The 14,602-nt window shown below is 43.7% G+C and overlaps 2 protein-coding genes across 2 annotated transcripts in view; one reads left to right on the forward strand and one right to left on the reverse strand.

Moving 5' to 3' along the window:
- LOC106813979 (alpha-mannosidase 2C1-like) overlaps window positions 1-5,123 on the forward strand; it is a 24,072-nt gene extending 18,949 nt beyond the window's left edge. The window contains exons 17-21 of the mRNA XM_014818234.1: window positions 573-682; window positions 1,457-1,536; window positions 2,139-2,281; window positions 2,853-2,956; window positions 3,817-5,123. Of these exons, the coding sequence (XP_014673720.1) occupies window positions 573-682; window positions 1,457-1,536; window positions 2,139-2,281; window positions 2,853-2,956; window positions 3,817-3,934 (555 nt within the window). The 3' untranslated portion in view covers window positions 3,935-5,123. The remainder of the gene's footprint in view (window positions 1-572; window positions 683-1,456; window positions 1,537-2,138; window positions 2,282-2,852; window positions 2,957-3,816) is intronic.
- Window positions 5,124-5,182: 59 nt separating this feature from the next.
- LOC106813981 (serine/arginine-rich splicing factor 7-like) overlaps window positions 5,183-14,602 on the reverse strand; it is a 16,960-nt gene continuing 7,540 nt past the window's right edge. Inside the window, exons 2-5 of the mRNA XM_014818236.1 lie at window positions 11,121-11,293; window positions 10,504-10,743; window positions 7,226-7,354; window positions 5,183-6,227 (exon numbers count right to left, since the gene is read on the reverse strand). Coding sequence (XP_014673722.1) covers window positions 6,167-6,227; window positions 7,226-7,354; window positions 10,504-10,743; window positions 11,121-11,293 — 603 coding nt within the window. The 3' untranslated portion in view covers window positions 5,183-6,166. The remainder of the gene's footprint in view (window positions 6,228-7,225; window positions 7,355-10,503; window positions 10,744-11,120; window positions 11,294-14,602) is intronic.

Below are 14,602 nucleotides of genomic sequence, written 5' to 3' on the forward strand. Positions count from 1 at the left end.
CACGCCAAGCATGCACTGCGGTGTAAATTTGCACTGTGATTGTCTGAAAAAAAATGCTATACACATTTATACAATTGCTATGCAAAGTTTATTTTGTATAGCACATTTGCTATGCAATTTTTTGGCTGAAAATTGTTCCCTGACACTTTATATATAGAAATGTAAAATTACGAAACGTTAGGGCACAGGAGGCATGAGGAGTATCTTTGCCCCCCTACAGAAAATTTCCTGCGTACGGCCTTGTACTGGACTAGCTGTATTAAATTTTGCTGTACTGAAAGACGTGGCTCATTGCAACATTAGTCGTTACTGTTTGCTTTATTTATATGTGCCGCGCTCACTTGCATATTTCAATGATGCGTAGTGGTTGCAGTCACCAGTTCTTTGAAACGATCGCTCAATTGTTTCTCATTGCACGACCGACGACATACGTAATAGCGCGAGAAACCTCAAAGTATTTCGTGAGTGTGCTCCATTTTCGTTGCGCAGCGTAGCACGCGTGGCGCGTCGAACGATGCGAAACAATAGGACATTTGCTTCGCGGGTGGTGTAATTTTCGTCTTGCGTTCCAGGTTTGCGGCCACAAGTGGGCGGATATGTCAGAGACCGGTGTCGGCGTGGCCCTGCTGAATGACTGCAAGTATGGCTACTCCTGCTACAAGAACGTGCTAAGACTGTCACTGTGAGTACTGCAGCAATACGCAACACAGTAGTAATACACAGATACAACACAGCAATGATGTGTGCAATACAACACGTGTGCGTAGCAGCAATGCGCGATACAATGTGAGGTTCGGAGGGAGGTCAGGGAGCCGTAGCTTCTGGGAGGGTAAGGGGGGCACCCGCCCCCCCCACCCTAGATTTTGGAGCAAAAATAATACAAGGAAAAATAAAATAAGCTTAGCTAATAATCATTAATAACCCTAACGTGATTTTTTGGTCACTTATCCGTGAAAGCCTTGTCTCATACCTACCCCTACCACACTATGGACGTCGATCAAGAGCTGAGCCCGTCGCTCATCATTGCACAGCTGAGTCGTGAATTTTTTCCCCTCCCTAGGAATTTGCTCAGCCTACGGCCCTGGGGGTAGATGGAGGTGGGTGAGGTTTGGGCAGAAGTGAGTGAGAGTGACGGGGGAAGCGTTCACTGCACAGCAGTAGGGGGACACGGTTGGGCAGAGGTGAGTGAGGGGGGGAGGCGTTCACTGCACAGCAGTAGCGGGACACGGTTGGGCAGAGGTGAGTGAGGGGGGGAGGCGTTCACTGCACAGCAGTAGCGGGACACGGTTGGGCAGAGGTGAGTGAGGGGGGGAGGCGTTCACTGCACAGCAGTAGCGGGACACGGTATGGGCAGAGTGAGTGAGGGGGGAGGCGTTCACATGCAGCAGCAGTAGGGGAGAGTGACGCGCTCTCACTCCCACTGCTCAAATAACTTCCGACTATTGTTCGGCTACAGGCTGAGGGCTCCAAAGTCCCCGAATGCCAACTCGGACATAGGCAAGCACGAGTTCACCTATGCCATCATGCCACACAAAGGTACGGCGCGCATTTATTCTCCGAGTGGCACCGAGAAGACACGTAATAGTGTGAGAGCGGCATGTAATAGCGTGAGAGCGACATGTAATAGTGAGAGAGCGGCATGTAATAGCGTGAGAGCAGCATGTAATAGCAGAGAAGGCCGGCGATAGTAATAGCGAGAGAGCGGCATGTAATAGCGATGAGAGGCAGCAATGTGAATAGTGCAGCAGAGCGGTCATGTAATGAGGCGTGAGAGCGACTGTAATAGCGAGAGAGCGGCATGTAATAGCGAGAGAGCGGCATGTAATAGCGTGAGAGCAGCATGTAATAGCGAGAGAGCGGCATGTAATAGCGAGAGAGGGACATGTAATAGCGTGAGAGCAGCATGTAATAGCGAGAGAGGGACATGTAATAGCGTGAGAGCGGCATGTAATAGCGAGAGAGCGGCATGTAATAGCGAGAGAGGGACATGTAATAGTGTGAGAGGGACATGTAATTACTAATAGCATGAGAGTGGCATGTAATAGCGTGAGAGCAGCATGTAATAGCGTGAGAGCGGCATGTAATAGTGTTAGAGCAACCTGACTAGGGCTTCATCATGTTGTTCTCATGTTGATCAGGTACGTTCCAGTCGGCCGGAGTTGTGCAGCAAGCCTACAACCTCAACTCGCCACTAGGTGTCGCCAGGGTTTCGGTCCCCGTCACCGCAAAATCTTGGCTGTCTGTCGACAACCCAGCCGTGGTATTGGAGACGGTGAAGAAGGTACGTGCATGCATGTGTGCGTGCATGTGTGTGTGTGTGCGTGCGTGCGTGCGTGTGTGCGTGCGTGCGTGTGCGTGCGTGCGTGTGTGCGTGCGTGTGTGTGCGTGCGTGTGTGCGTGTGTGTGTGCATTCGTGTGTATAGGCATGTGTGTTTTGTGCGTGAGTATAGGTGCGTGCATGTGTCTGTGCGTTGTGTGTTCCGCAATGCACTCAGTGCAAGGGCACGAGAATTTAACTTCATCCTTGATTATACATCGACTACTATTAATATGCCATGCCAATGCAATCATGCCTCTTTTAAGAAATCATTTCCCAAGGTATAGTTTGTTTAATGAATGAGAAAGAATATTCATTCAAATAACCACAGCATAACAGTATGAACACACGCACATCTCATCTGTATCCTACATACGTATTTCACTCTACACATACGATATTTATCGACTCTGTGCATAAGTTTATACACGTTTATATAGAGATGACAGCATTAGCGGTGACGTCACGTTTGTGCATAAGTTTATACACGTCTGTATGGTGATAACAGCGGTGACGTCACGTTTGTGGGTTTCAGGACGAGATGAATCCTGAAGCCATAATTGTGAGGATGTACGAGGCGTACGGGAGCACGGCGCACGCGACGATCAATGTCGGACTACCCGTGCAGAAGGTGTTCGAGTAAGTTCGCAGCTTCCTTCCCTGCGACCATGACGGGGAGTCGTAGGGAATGGACCAGAGCCCCATCGTCATGAACTAAACACATATGTCTACACTTGAAGATCAATCGATCCATGCAAATCTATCAACTGGTAGAGGAACCATGATTTTACATTATAGGAAACCAATGGGCCCTTGTCAGAAACAAAATTAGTCTTAACATTATAACTTTCTTCTTGTAGACTGTTGACAGAAACATGGTAAAGTTACAAGTTTCTTATGCGCAGGGTAGAGAAGTCCAGGGCCCCGTTGTCAGAACGATAATTAGTTTCCACGTGATGCTAACATTCCGTTTCCATTTCTATTGTTGTTATGTTTTATATTTCTCATAGACTGTTGACAAATTTTCATTTTTTGACATTTTTTCGGGGGTAAATTTTGTTGGATTTTTCATTTTCTTGACTTTTTCTATATTTCTGTGTCTGTCAGCGGTCTAAGAGAAAACGATCATGTTGAGACTAATTTTGTTTCTGACAAGGGCCCATTGTTTCCTATGCAGTAAAATCGTGGTTCCTCTACCAGTCGATGGATTTGCATGGATCGATTGGTCTTTAAGTGTGGACATAATTATGTGTTTAGTAAAACAAAATGAAATGCTTCTTGCATTGGGATTTTACCGTGGACCAACTGCTAACACGACAGTAATTAGGCGGCAAAGGTCGTGCTTGTTAAAATGAATTCCCATCATATAATACCATCGGGAATGAATAATAACAAAACTTTAGTTTGTTATATATAGTTTGTTTTATAATGAACAAAGTTTTTTACTCACTCTTGCCACGGTCAATATGTTATCTTACACTCATTTCTCCTTTGACTAGGTGTGACATTTTTGAAAAGGATGACAGCAGTGCCCCCTACGAGGTCAAAAACTCTACATTCCAAGTAAAGCTGACACCGTTCCAAGTTAAGACTGTCAAGTGCTGGATTATGCGTTAAAGAAACAACTCGCACCAAAAACTGAATTGCATAAAAAAAACGTTAAAAAAATGTAAAATTCAACATTAATTTTGTCAACAGCAAGATAAAATCATCTAAGATATTGCTTTATCAGGGAATGCTAATTTTATTAATCAATTAATTAGCCTAAATTTATAATTTCTGTTTTAATAATTATGGGTGTTTCGGTCATATGGTATGGTTTAAGCATATATAAAAAATATGATGGGGCGTGTTACGTGTGGTATCACGAAAATATGACCGATCCCCCTGTTAATTATCATATCTATATAGAATGTTATTTTTACATACAATCATGCAAAATTAATGGTTCATGTTGAACCATAGAATAATTAAACTATTCCGTGAATAATGAGCTATTCTTGTAGAATGGGAAGCTTCCTTTCTGACATTGTCGCGCCATGTAACGTAGTCATTCTTTTTGTTGTTGGATTCACGTGTTCCGGAACGTTGGTCACTAGTGACTGACGAACCTGGTCTCGTGGCGTTGTCTTAAACAACGGCAGATGTCCGACATACGTAACGTGAACAACAGCTGTTCGCAGTGCATTACGTGAACAACGGCAGCTGTTTGACATACTTTACGTGAACAACGGCAGCTGTTCGACATACGTAACGTGAACAACAGCAGCTGTTCGACATACGTAACGGACATACGTAACGTGAACAATGATAGCTGTTCAAAGGTTACGTGAACAATGATAGCTGTTCTAAGGTTACGTGAACAATGATAGCTGTTCGAAGGTTACGTGAACAATGATAGCTGTTCTAAGGTTACGTGAACAATGTGAGCAGCAGCCGTTCGACGTGCGTTACATGACGTGCGGCTCACGTTGCCTTTCTGTGATGTAATGACGTGTTATAACGTTCAGCTGAAAGCTACTCGTGTCTCTCACCACTTTGAAATCATGGATGGTGACATAGATACACCATGAAGCTGTGCATGCCTTAGTAATGTGCCTGCAGTAGATGTGTGAACAGCTCTGGTTTCTACATTTCTATAGTTACCAACGTCTATACGTGTGCCAATTTCAATTTTAGTACTCGTTGGGTGTGCAGTCTCTCCAACTTTAAAATGCGAATGGGTAGGCGCCATATTTGATAATTGTGTACCAACTATCGTTGATTGGTTGTTTTTACAAGCAAATAAATCATGTTTAATTAATCACCTTTTTTGTTAGACTACTTAAATGCTTATTGCTGTAAATTAACAATCAATGCAATTAGTATTCATACAAGAAATTTTTATTTTATTGACATTTGAATAAGAACTATTATTACACAGTACACATAATGCATAATGGCAACATTGATATCTGCGACAACATTTCTGCTAGATAAACATGGAAACTTGTGAATTTATTCATTCTTTATTTCACTATATTTACACAGACTATATGTTAGGATTGTGAAATTTATACGGTCATAATATAAGAACCATCAAACCCGATCTTTGAAAAATACAATTTACAGGAGGTGCCAAGACAAACACATTTAAAATATAAAAAGTACTCTTGAGACACGGCAAATTAATGCTTCGTGGAGCACTAGCGCCACCTACTGGCTTCCTCCTACACGTGTCCCAGATACACGGCCACACCCAACTTGAAATCTAAACGTCCGAAACAATAAAATCGTTGACGCTGTGTTAAAACAGCGACTGCAGGACACAGAGGAGGACATCCTCATCGTCGTGGCAACCTCACATCCTCTTGCGCGCAATGGCATTCGTCGCGCAGTGAATCGAATGAACGAACGAATGAACAAGCAAATGAAAAAATAAACGGTCGGCCTCCGACACTCCCCGGCGCAGGCTAGCGACAATGTGGTGCCCTGACGCAATACGAGCGCCACCTAGTGGCGACCGATGGCGACCGTGATTCTGCGATACGACGCGAGACTTCCCTCATCTAGGAACCTCGCTGACTCCCCTCTCGCCAACAGCCAAAGACAAACAAATCTACTCCCGATTACAAATCCCAACCGACGTTCTAACCACGCGCGTGACGTTCGCTCGCCCGTCTATAATTCCAGCAGCAATCTTCAATCATAGAAACCTCCAATCTTTGGTGGTCTCCCCCATGCCCCTGCCGCACAATCCTAGTACCATGGTCAAAGGGTATGGTCTAGCACGGCTGCCTGCTGTTTCTCCAGCAATCCTCAACCTCCTCGCATGCCAACAAAGGGTTAGGGGCATGTCTCCTCTCGCCTCTAAGTCTTCACGCCGTTCCTCGGTGCGGATGCCGAGCGTGAGCGACGCGGTGTGTCACTCCTACAACAGAAACACGGAGATTAGTTCATCAATTAGTTCATCAATTAATTCATCAATTAGTTCATCATTTAGTTCATCATTTAGCTCATCAATTAGTTCATCATTTAGTTCATCATTTAGTTCATCAATTAGTTGATCATTTAGTTCATCAATTAGTTCATCATTTAGTTCATCAATTAATTCATCAATTAGTTCATCATTTAGTTCATCAATTAGTTTACCAATTAGTTCATCAATTAGTTCATAATTTAGTTCATCAATTAGTTCATCAATTAGTTCACCAATTAGTTCATCAATTAGTTCACCAATTAGTTCACCAATTCGTTCATCAATTAGTTCATTATTTCGACACATGTCATCATCGTACGATCACGTCGTGACGGCACGCGAGTAATCTGCAGAGGCCACAGTTAGCACGTGTGGATAGTCGAAGGTGCGAAAAGGGGTAGAAATAAGGAGACAAAAAGAGATGGTCCACAGGACCATCAAGTTTGAAATTTAGATGGTCCTCCTAAATTTCAAATTGTTCTCTAAAAGTAATGCGGCGTGCAAGCGTAAGAAAGAGATTTTACATGGTGATAAAATGGTTTAATTATTCACCTACAATGAATGTATCAAACGATACAGTAATTCTTTATTCACTTTTTATATTGGAACGTGGAAACTTCAAAGAAAATTATCGTAAAATGGGACCAAAATATTCAATGGTCCGTCGGACCATTGACTTTGAAAATCGGATGGTCCTCCTGATTATTTGATGGCCCCGGACCATTGGACCATCGCTTATTTCGACCCCTGCCTGCTGTGCGAAGGCATCTACATGCGACCCTGGGTCAACGACGTGCTTAAGAGAGCCGGCGTAACTTTTGTAGCAAAGCTCATTTCCATCAGATACATGCAATTTCTAGCCAAAGCGGCACCTCTCTCTCTCTATCCGTTCGCGAGCATCCTCTAGCAAACGGACAAAGCATCGCTGCAGCCGTCGTCGTCACGGTTACCTGCTGCGGCTGCGGCTCGCCGAGCGTTTGCTGTGTCCGCGGCTGCGGCTGCGGGAACGCCGGTCACCGCTCCTGCTCCTGCTGCGGCTCCTGCTGCGACTCCTACTCCTGCTGCGGCTTCTCCGGTCCCTGCAAGAAGGTGCAATCGAAAACACGTCAGACGGCTTCCTCGGTTACTCTGATGCCCTTTCAAAAACCGGGCTTTACTCGAGCTCAAGTACTGTGAATCCAGACGATTGCCTTCAAAAACTGCAATCCGTATCAATGCGAGCAACCATCAAGCACACCTCAGAAACAGCAGTGACCATATATACGGCACGTGGGAAATGACGGTAATAAACTACCATGTTGTTTAATACTGTATTGCCGAGAACCAGGAACAAATCTCAAATGCGAGTGGAAGCGAGTGCAGGGCGTCAAGTGATGCTCAAAAAATAGGAAAATAGGAATTCCAGATGTGAAAAAATAGGAGGAAAATAGGAATTTTGGTGAGAAAATACATGTTAAATAGGAATATTTGTTGCGTTAGATGGCCTCCCAACACCCCTACAGCCATCCCGATCCACCACAAATGGTTTTATTAATATACATATTTGGAGTTACATCACATGCGAACAATATTTTGAGGTTTTAATGAGAAATGCATGTTAAAATTGATAAGCAATTTATACATGCATAAGCACCCATACATGTAGACTACTCCAAAATAGTATGACGTACATGTATACATGGGCGGATCCGGCTTTTTGAAAAAGGGGGAGTCCAGTAAGAAATAAAGGGCACTTTTATAAAAAGGTGCCGAAGGCAGCTTATGTGACGTGTCTAAAGCCCGGCGCACATTGCCGAACATTTTGCTCAAAAACATTATCGTAGCAATGTTCCATGAAATGTTCGCAATGTACGGTGAAAAAAGTCGCCGAACATTTTGCTCAAAAACATTATCGTAGCAATGTTCCATGAAATGTTCGGCAATGTGCGGTGGAAAAAGTTGCCAAACATTTGTAACGAACAATGTTTCTGAAAATCGGAAATGTTTGATATCTCGAACAATGTTCGTCGAATGTTTGTCAATGTGCGCTGAATGTCAAACAATTCTAGGAACATTTGTAAATGCCTATCACGCTGATTCGCCACACGCCGATCACGTGACTCTTTACAACACAGCTACTAGACGGCGCCACAAGGTTGTTCGCTGCAAAATGTTCGGCAATGTGCGCTCAGCAATTGTTCACCCGCACATTGCCAGACAAAAACGTTTGTTCGGACGAACATTTGTTCGGGAAAATGTTCGGCAATGTGCGCCAGGCTTTAGGCCTGTTGCCACTTAGGAGGGGGGGGGGGTTTAGGGTCTTTCTCCCCCAAGAAAAATTTTGAAAAATTGGTGCATTCTGAGAGCATCTGAGCAGTAATTTTGATGTCTAGAATGCAAGATGGAATTACAAATTTTTAAGCAGAAAATTTTCTTTTATGTGTTTTCCCTTTTTTGGGTTAAAAAATGGGGGTCCGGACCCCCTGGACCCCCCCCCTCTGGATACACATACCACATCCAACTGAGAAATAACTTTACTGAAATAAAATCTGTGATAGTAAAGAGTATATTACGTTAATTTAAAGTAAGAGGTCACGGTGGGGGTCTGGGGGTCCTCCCACAGAAAATTTTTGAAAATTTGGTCACCTGAAATGTAAATTTCTGCATTCTGAGAAGGATACATACAATTCTGGATTCAGAAAAATTAAAAGCCCTCAAAAATAGGAAAAAATAAGAATTTGTCCAGAAAATAGGAGAAAATAGGAATTGTCCAGAAAATAGGGAAAAATAGGAACTTGACGCCCTGCGAGTGTACCCTAAACAATGCGGAGACACTCAAAAATTACGTGGGCTGCCATGACTCAACTGTGACATCTTATGTTAGCAACGGCAGCGCAGGCGTTCTAGAACTTTCCCGAGCAACGATAAACAACGCTACACTACGCACACGTACACGTATGTCCTTCCACGACAGCCGGCGGCGGCGAGAGATGGACATAACGGATCGGGAAGAGCCGCAGAATTGCGTGCGAAGTCGCGATCACCGAAGAACCGGGGACCAACAGCAGCGACAAACCCGGCCAAATTTCGACGTGTTTCGTGCAGCAGCGACGACCGAATATCTCGTGCGTCTGGATTTCGCGACGGCCGTGCCTCCCTGATCTCACCGATGCAGCGATATCGGAGCGCTGTGATTCGCGGATGTCGCGCGTGCGGGCGTGCGTCGCACTCGTTTCGCCGGTCTGCGGTTATTCTAGGAGTACGTGTAGCAGGAGCGTAGGACTGCGGCAGAAGGAGATGAAGCGGGGTCTCGGTCGCGGAGAGGGGGCGCCGACGATCGGCAATGAGAGCTGGTATCTTTCGATCGCTCGCTCGCCCGCGCTCGTACAGACGGACGGACGACTGCGTAGATGCAGGAAGCAGACGCGGGCGCTTGCCGCTGCGTGAGGCAGCGTGCGCGATGCAATCAACGAGGTTCGTTCGTGTCTACATTCACGTGTTTCAAGTGTCAACGAACGAGCCTGTAACATCAGCCAACATCAATATACACACAATGTCATGCGCTGGTGCCATCAAGGAATGCACCTTCGGGGAGCACAACCATTTTTGTAGGCAAACAGGCACATGAATAGAGCATTACAGCTCACCAAGTATTTCAAGATGGAATGTGACGGCAATGCATACACGTGTACGTGCAATAGCTAATGTTTTCGACGAAAAATTCCTACATGCACTTTTGTGTGTACAACAGTATGCGGTGACACTTGTTTTATAAAAAAAAATCAAGATTCAAAAGGACATGGCTGGTATCAAATATTGCACGATGTATACATTACTTTATCTACACATAAAATCCATGAAACTGATAGCTTTATTTTTTTTAAACCATTCCCATCATTGATATGTCTATAAATATGTAAAAATTACATATACGCAGCATTTATTATTGGAATTGAATTGTCTGTTACTTGACAAATACACACATATGGGATATCAATGCAAAAATTCTAATAACAAAAGAACTGGCATCTAATAAAGACAGCTGCCAAACCAGAAATTGCAGCCATCCATAACATTAGCCTAACAGAACAGTCTACATAAAATATATGTAGAACACCTTTATCCGGTACACGTACACCTATGTTTCAAACCACACAATATCACACGCGTACACCTATTGGCTTAACACCCCGAATGTACGATGTTAGACAGGCAACAACCAGGAAACAGACACGGGATAACGACCTACCTCGACGCAGAACGAGAGCGTCGCCTCCCGCCGCTGCCGCCGCCGCTGCCGCCGCCTCTGCCGCCGCTTCCGCCTCCCATGCGTCGGCGCGAGCAGTCATAGGCGTAGTGTCCCCTTTGTCCACACTCGTAGCAGCGATCGTCCGCGTTGAAGGCGCGGCCGCTCGGTGGTGGCCCCCGGAACCTACTGCGGCTTCGTCCTGTTGACGACTCCACCCGTATGCGAGACCCGCACAGGGACCTGCAACGTGAGACAGGCAAAGACGTGCTTCCAGTTCCTGTCAGATCATGGTGACACACTGCTTAATATAGTCGTTCCTTAGTTCTACATTCGCTAGTTTATCATATCCAATGTCACAAGATATATTTGGCATGGTTTTATATATTATATTTATTCACTTTTTATTTAATTATTTAAGTAATTATTCATATATATACGTACTAATACAATCACGTTTTTAAAAATTCTTTAAAGATTTTAGATAACTACTGAGGATATATAGTGATAATATATATGTAACAAGCACACTTATTTACATTATGGTCCTTAAGCATGATACGGTTATTATTTAGCTGGCATGTTGCTTATCGAATTATTGTAATAAATGTAGTTGTTACCGTCCATCCAGACCCCTGACGGCATCCTCTGCATCCCTGAGGTCCTCAAACTCGACGAAGGCAAACCCTGGAGGATTGCGAGCCACCCAGACGTTACGCAGCGGCCCGTAATAGCCAAACGCCTGCTCCAGATCATGCTTCGACGCTCCGCTCCCTAAATCGCCCACATATATCTGCAATTAAAATTAAAGTTTAAACTTTAGTGTGGTTTACCGTTACAAATACAATATAGGCCTACAATTAGTGAATCACTCGGCCAAAGTGGCAAGCCTAGTTTAGCACATGTGAAACACATTTGCAGGGTTCCAAACTACCCCTTCATGATGATCCACTAATCATGGCGAGGTTACGAAGTTACAATACTGTATACAATACAAATGATGATCACTCTAGGACCGCTAGGGAAAAGTGACCATGTTGGTCTGTCTTGGACCCTACTCACCTATCTAGAACCGGGGAAAAGAGATGGAACTAGCAAAGGTCTAAATTTTTGGAAAGGGGATTACAACAGTATCAACCACGAATTACTAACCACAGATTGGTCCAAAGTTCTAAATGCCAATGACGTAGAATCATCTTGGAGCGAATTTGTAAACACAGTACTAGACAAATTATGCAACACATTTGTACCAAGATATGCCCCACGCAATAAAGGCTCAAAACCAACATGGATGAAGAAAGCAGTTCAGAAGGCAGTAAAAAAGAAGCACAAACTCTTCCAGAGATGGTTGAGCCTAGGTAGAAGACGTGACTATGAAGACTATGCAAAGCAGAGAAACAAGGCCGGAGAGACGTGCAGGAACACCAGACGAGACCACGAACAAGTGCCGCAGAGCGACAGCGCTCATCTAACGTCATATGGGCGGTGACATCTTGTGGTGGAGTGTGGGATTTAGTAAACCTGTTAGTCCCAAATTGTTCACATACACGCCGAAACAGAGGAATGCAGCAGGGATGGTATCAGGAACCTTCTCAAAAGAATGTTCGTTTGGGATCGTTATGAAAGTTGCCACGAATGGCGCGTACGTTTAAGTGTCTTCAGATTAAAGATGGAAGCTCCCATCATACGTAGTAGCAACAACTATTGCAAGACAGAATAGTAAGCACTCATCCATTTACCTACGCAAGCCTACAGGCTCAAATTGCAATAGAGAGCTGCCACCTGTAACCAATTAACGGCAGGCAAAAACTGCACAACACATGCACTGGCACAGCCACTGGCAGTGGCATACGTTACATGTAACATACTGACAGTACAGAATGACATAGATTTAAGGAACATACCACCTTCTTTAACCAAATTTAGCTTTTTGAAATTTCACTGTGACATTGTAAGCCTCATACATACAGGCATGTATATGATTCTACTAGCAAACCCGGCAGTCAAATTCCTTTCTAACAGACAGTCAACAAATCAAGTTTAACACCTCCCTTGAGGGTCAAAAGGTTATCCGACACTTACTCTTCGCAATGTCAGCAGAAGGGACATTTCATGGTCCTTTCAATAAGAGCCATAAAAATGCTAGGTCCACCGCTGAAACAAAAAAGTTTTTCAATCGCTCCGTCAGACCATGTCCTCAGAAATGCTTAAAATCTGCCCTGTGCCCATTGACCCTTTGACCTGTGACCTCCAATTTCGGCACAGTGATGCTTTTGCCTACCATGATGCTATACACCAACTATCACGAGCCTTAGTCGAGCGCGTTTAGATATGATGCCGCAATTTCTGCATTTCTCCCTATACCTTAAGTTAAGGAGTTAATGTTCCCCCTTCTTTTACACCTCTTGACTTTGACCTTTGACCCCCCAGCTTCGACATCCAACTCGTTTTCGGATTACCCCCCACGTCCCCGAATATCGTGACCGTGACGTCGAGCGGTTAAGATTGTGCCCAAACTGTTGACGGACGCACGGACGGCACGCTCGGACGCACGGACGCACGGACGATCATGCGATTCTACAAGCTGCATCTGACTATGTCAGATGAGCTAAAAACACTTAGTAGACTCCTTCAAGACACATCCCAAAAAAATTTATGCCTACACACGCAACCAGCAGAAAGTGAAAGTTGGTGTAACCCAACTAAAGAGACAAGATGGAACGCTTACAAATTCGGACAAAGATGCTGCATCATTGCTGCACAACTTTTTCTATTCAGTTTTTATACAAGAAGGAGGAGAACAGAAGGAATACCAGTATTTGACAACAAAGTTGAAAATGATCACACCATAAGAAACATTCGCTTTACCACGGAGAGCATCAAAAAGAAACTTGATATGGTCAAGCCAGACAAAATTTCTCAAAGAGTGCGCAGAGGGTCTCGCTAAACCGCTGAGCATCATTTTTGAATCGTCGCTACAAGAAGGCAAGGTACCAACAGCCTGGAAATGCTCATAAATCACCCCAATCTTCAAGAAGAGAAGCAGGACTAATGCGGGAAATTATAGAACGGTGGCACTAACAAGTGTAACATGTAAAGTGATGCAATCCCTGGTAAAAGATCACATTGTGGAGCACTTAAACATTAATGACCTTTTCACACCTGACCAGCACGGGTTCACGGCAGGAAAAAGCTGCCTGACAAATCTTCTAGAAACGTTCGAAGACTGGACATCAGCATTGGACTGTGGTGATTCAATAGACACAGTATTTAGAAAGAAACATTCAACTTAAATATGGCATTAATAATTTTAATCGATAAAATAACAGCTGCCTTAGATCGGGGCGAATATGTCATAGGACTATTTCTTGATTTTTCAAAGGCGTGTGATCATAAGATTTTTCAGAGACACTGTGGATCATAATATACTTCTTCAGATATTAGAGTATTATGGGGTGAGGGGCATTGCATTAAATTGGATGGGACATTATTTAGAAAATAGGCAACAATTTGTGAGATATAACAGGGTTAATGGTGCAAAAAAGACTGTGAAATATGGTGTCCCACAAGGTTCTATACTTGGGCCATTACTTTTCCTCATCTATATCAATGATTTAGCCACTGTTTCTAATAATTTATTTCTCCTTATGTTTGCTGATGACACTAATATATTTTTAAATGGAAAAGATCTAAATATCCTTGAAAGAATAATGAACACTGAATTAAACAAAGTAACTACCTGGCTAAAAGTAAATAAATTATCTTTAAATATTGTAAAAACTCACTATATGTGACCCGCTCCAGCATAATACGGACTAAGTCGCAAGTCATTGTTTTGAGTAATGAGCACGCAAACATGTCAATTCTGAAAATGGCCTACCTGGACAAAAATGAGATTTTTTACAAAAATAAGTTCCTAGGTGCATATTTAATCCGGATATATAGGTTCAGATATCTCTAAATTATTAGGGTCATTTTTAATTAAAAAATATAAAAAAATAAAAAATTATGACCGCTCATCCCCGACGACTGGGCACCATACCCGGAACGCTTTATCTCAAAAGCTGCATATTCCGGAATAAGTCGGTTTCCGATCTTCAAA

Source organism: Priapulus caudatus, unplaced genomic scaffold, assembly GCF_000485595.1.
Source record: "Priapulus caudatus unplaced genomic scaffold, Priapulus_caudatus-5.0.1 Scaffold851, whole genome shotgun sequence".
Classification (NCBI taxonomy): Eukaryota; Metazoa; Priapulida; class Priapulimorpha; order Priapulimorphida; family Priapulidae; genus Priapulus; species Priapulus caudatus.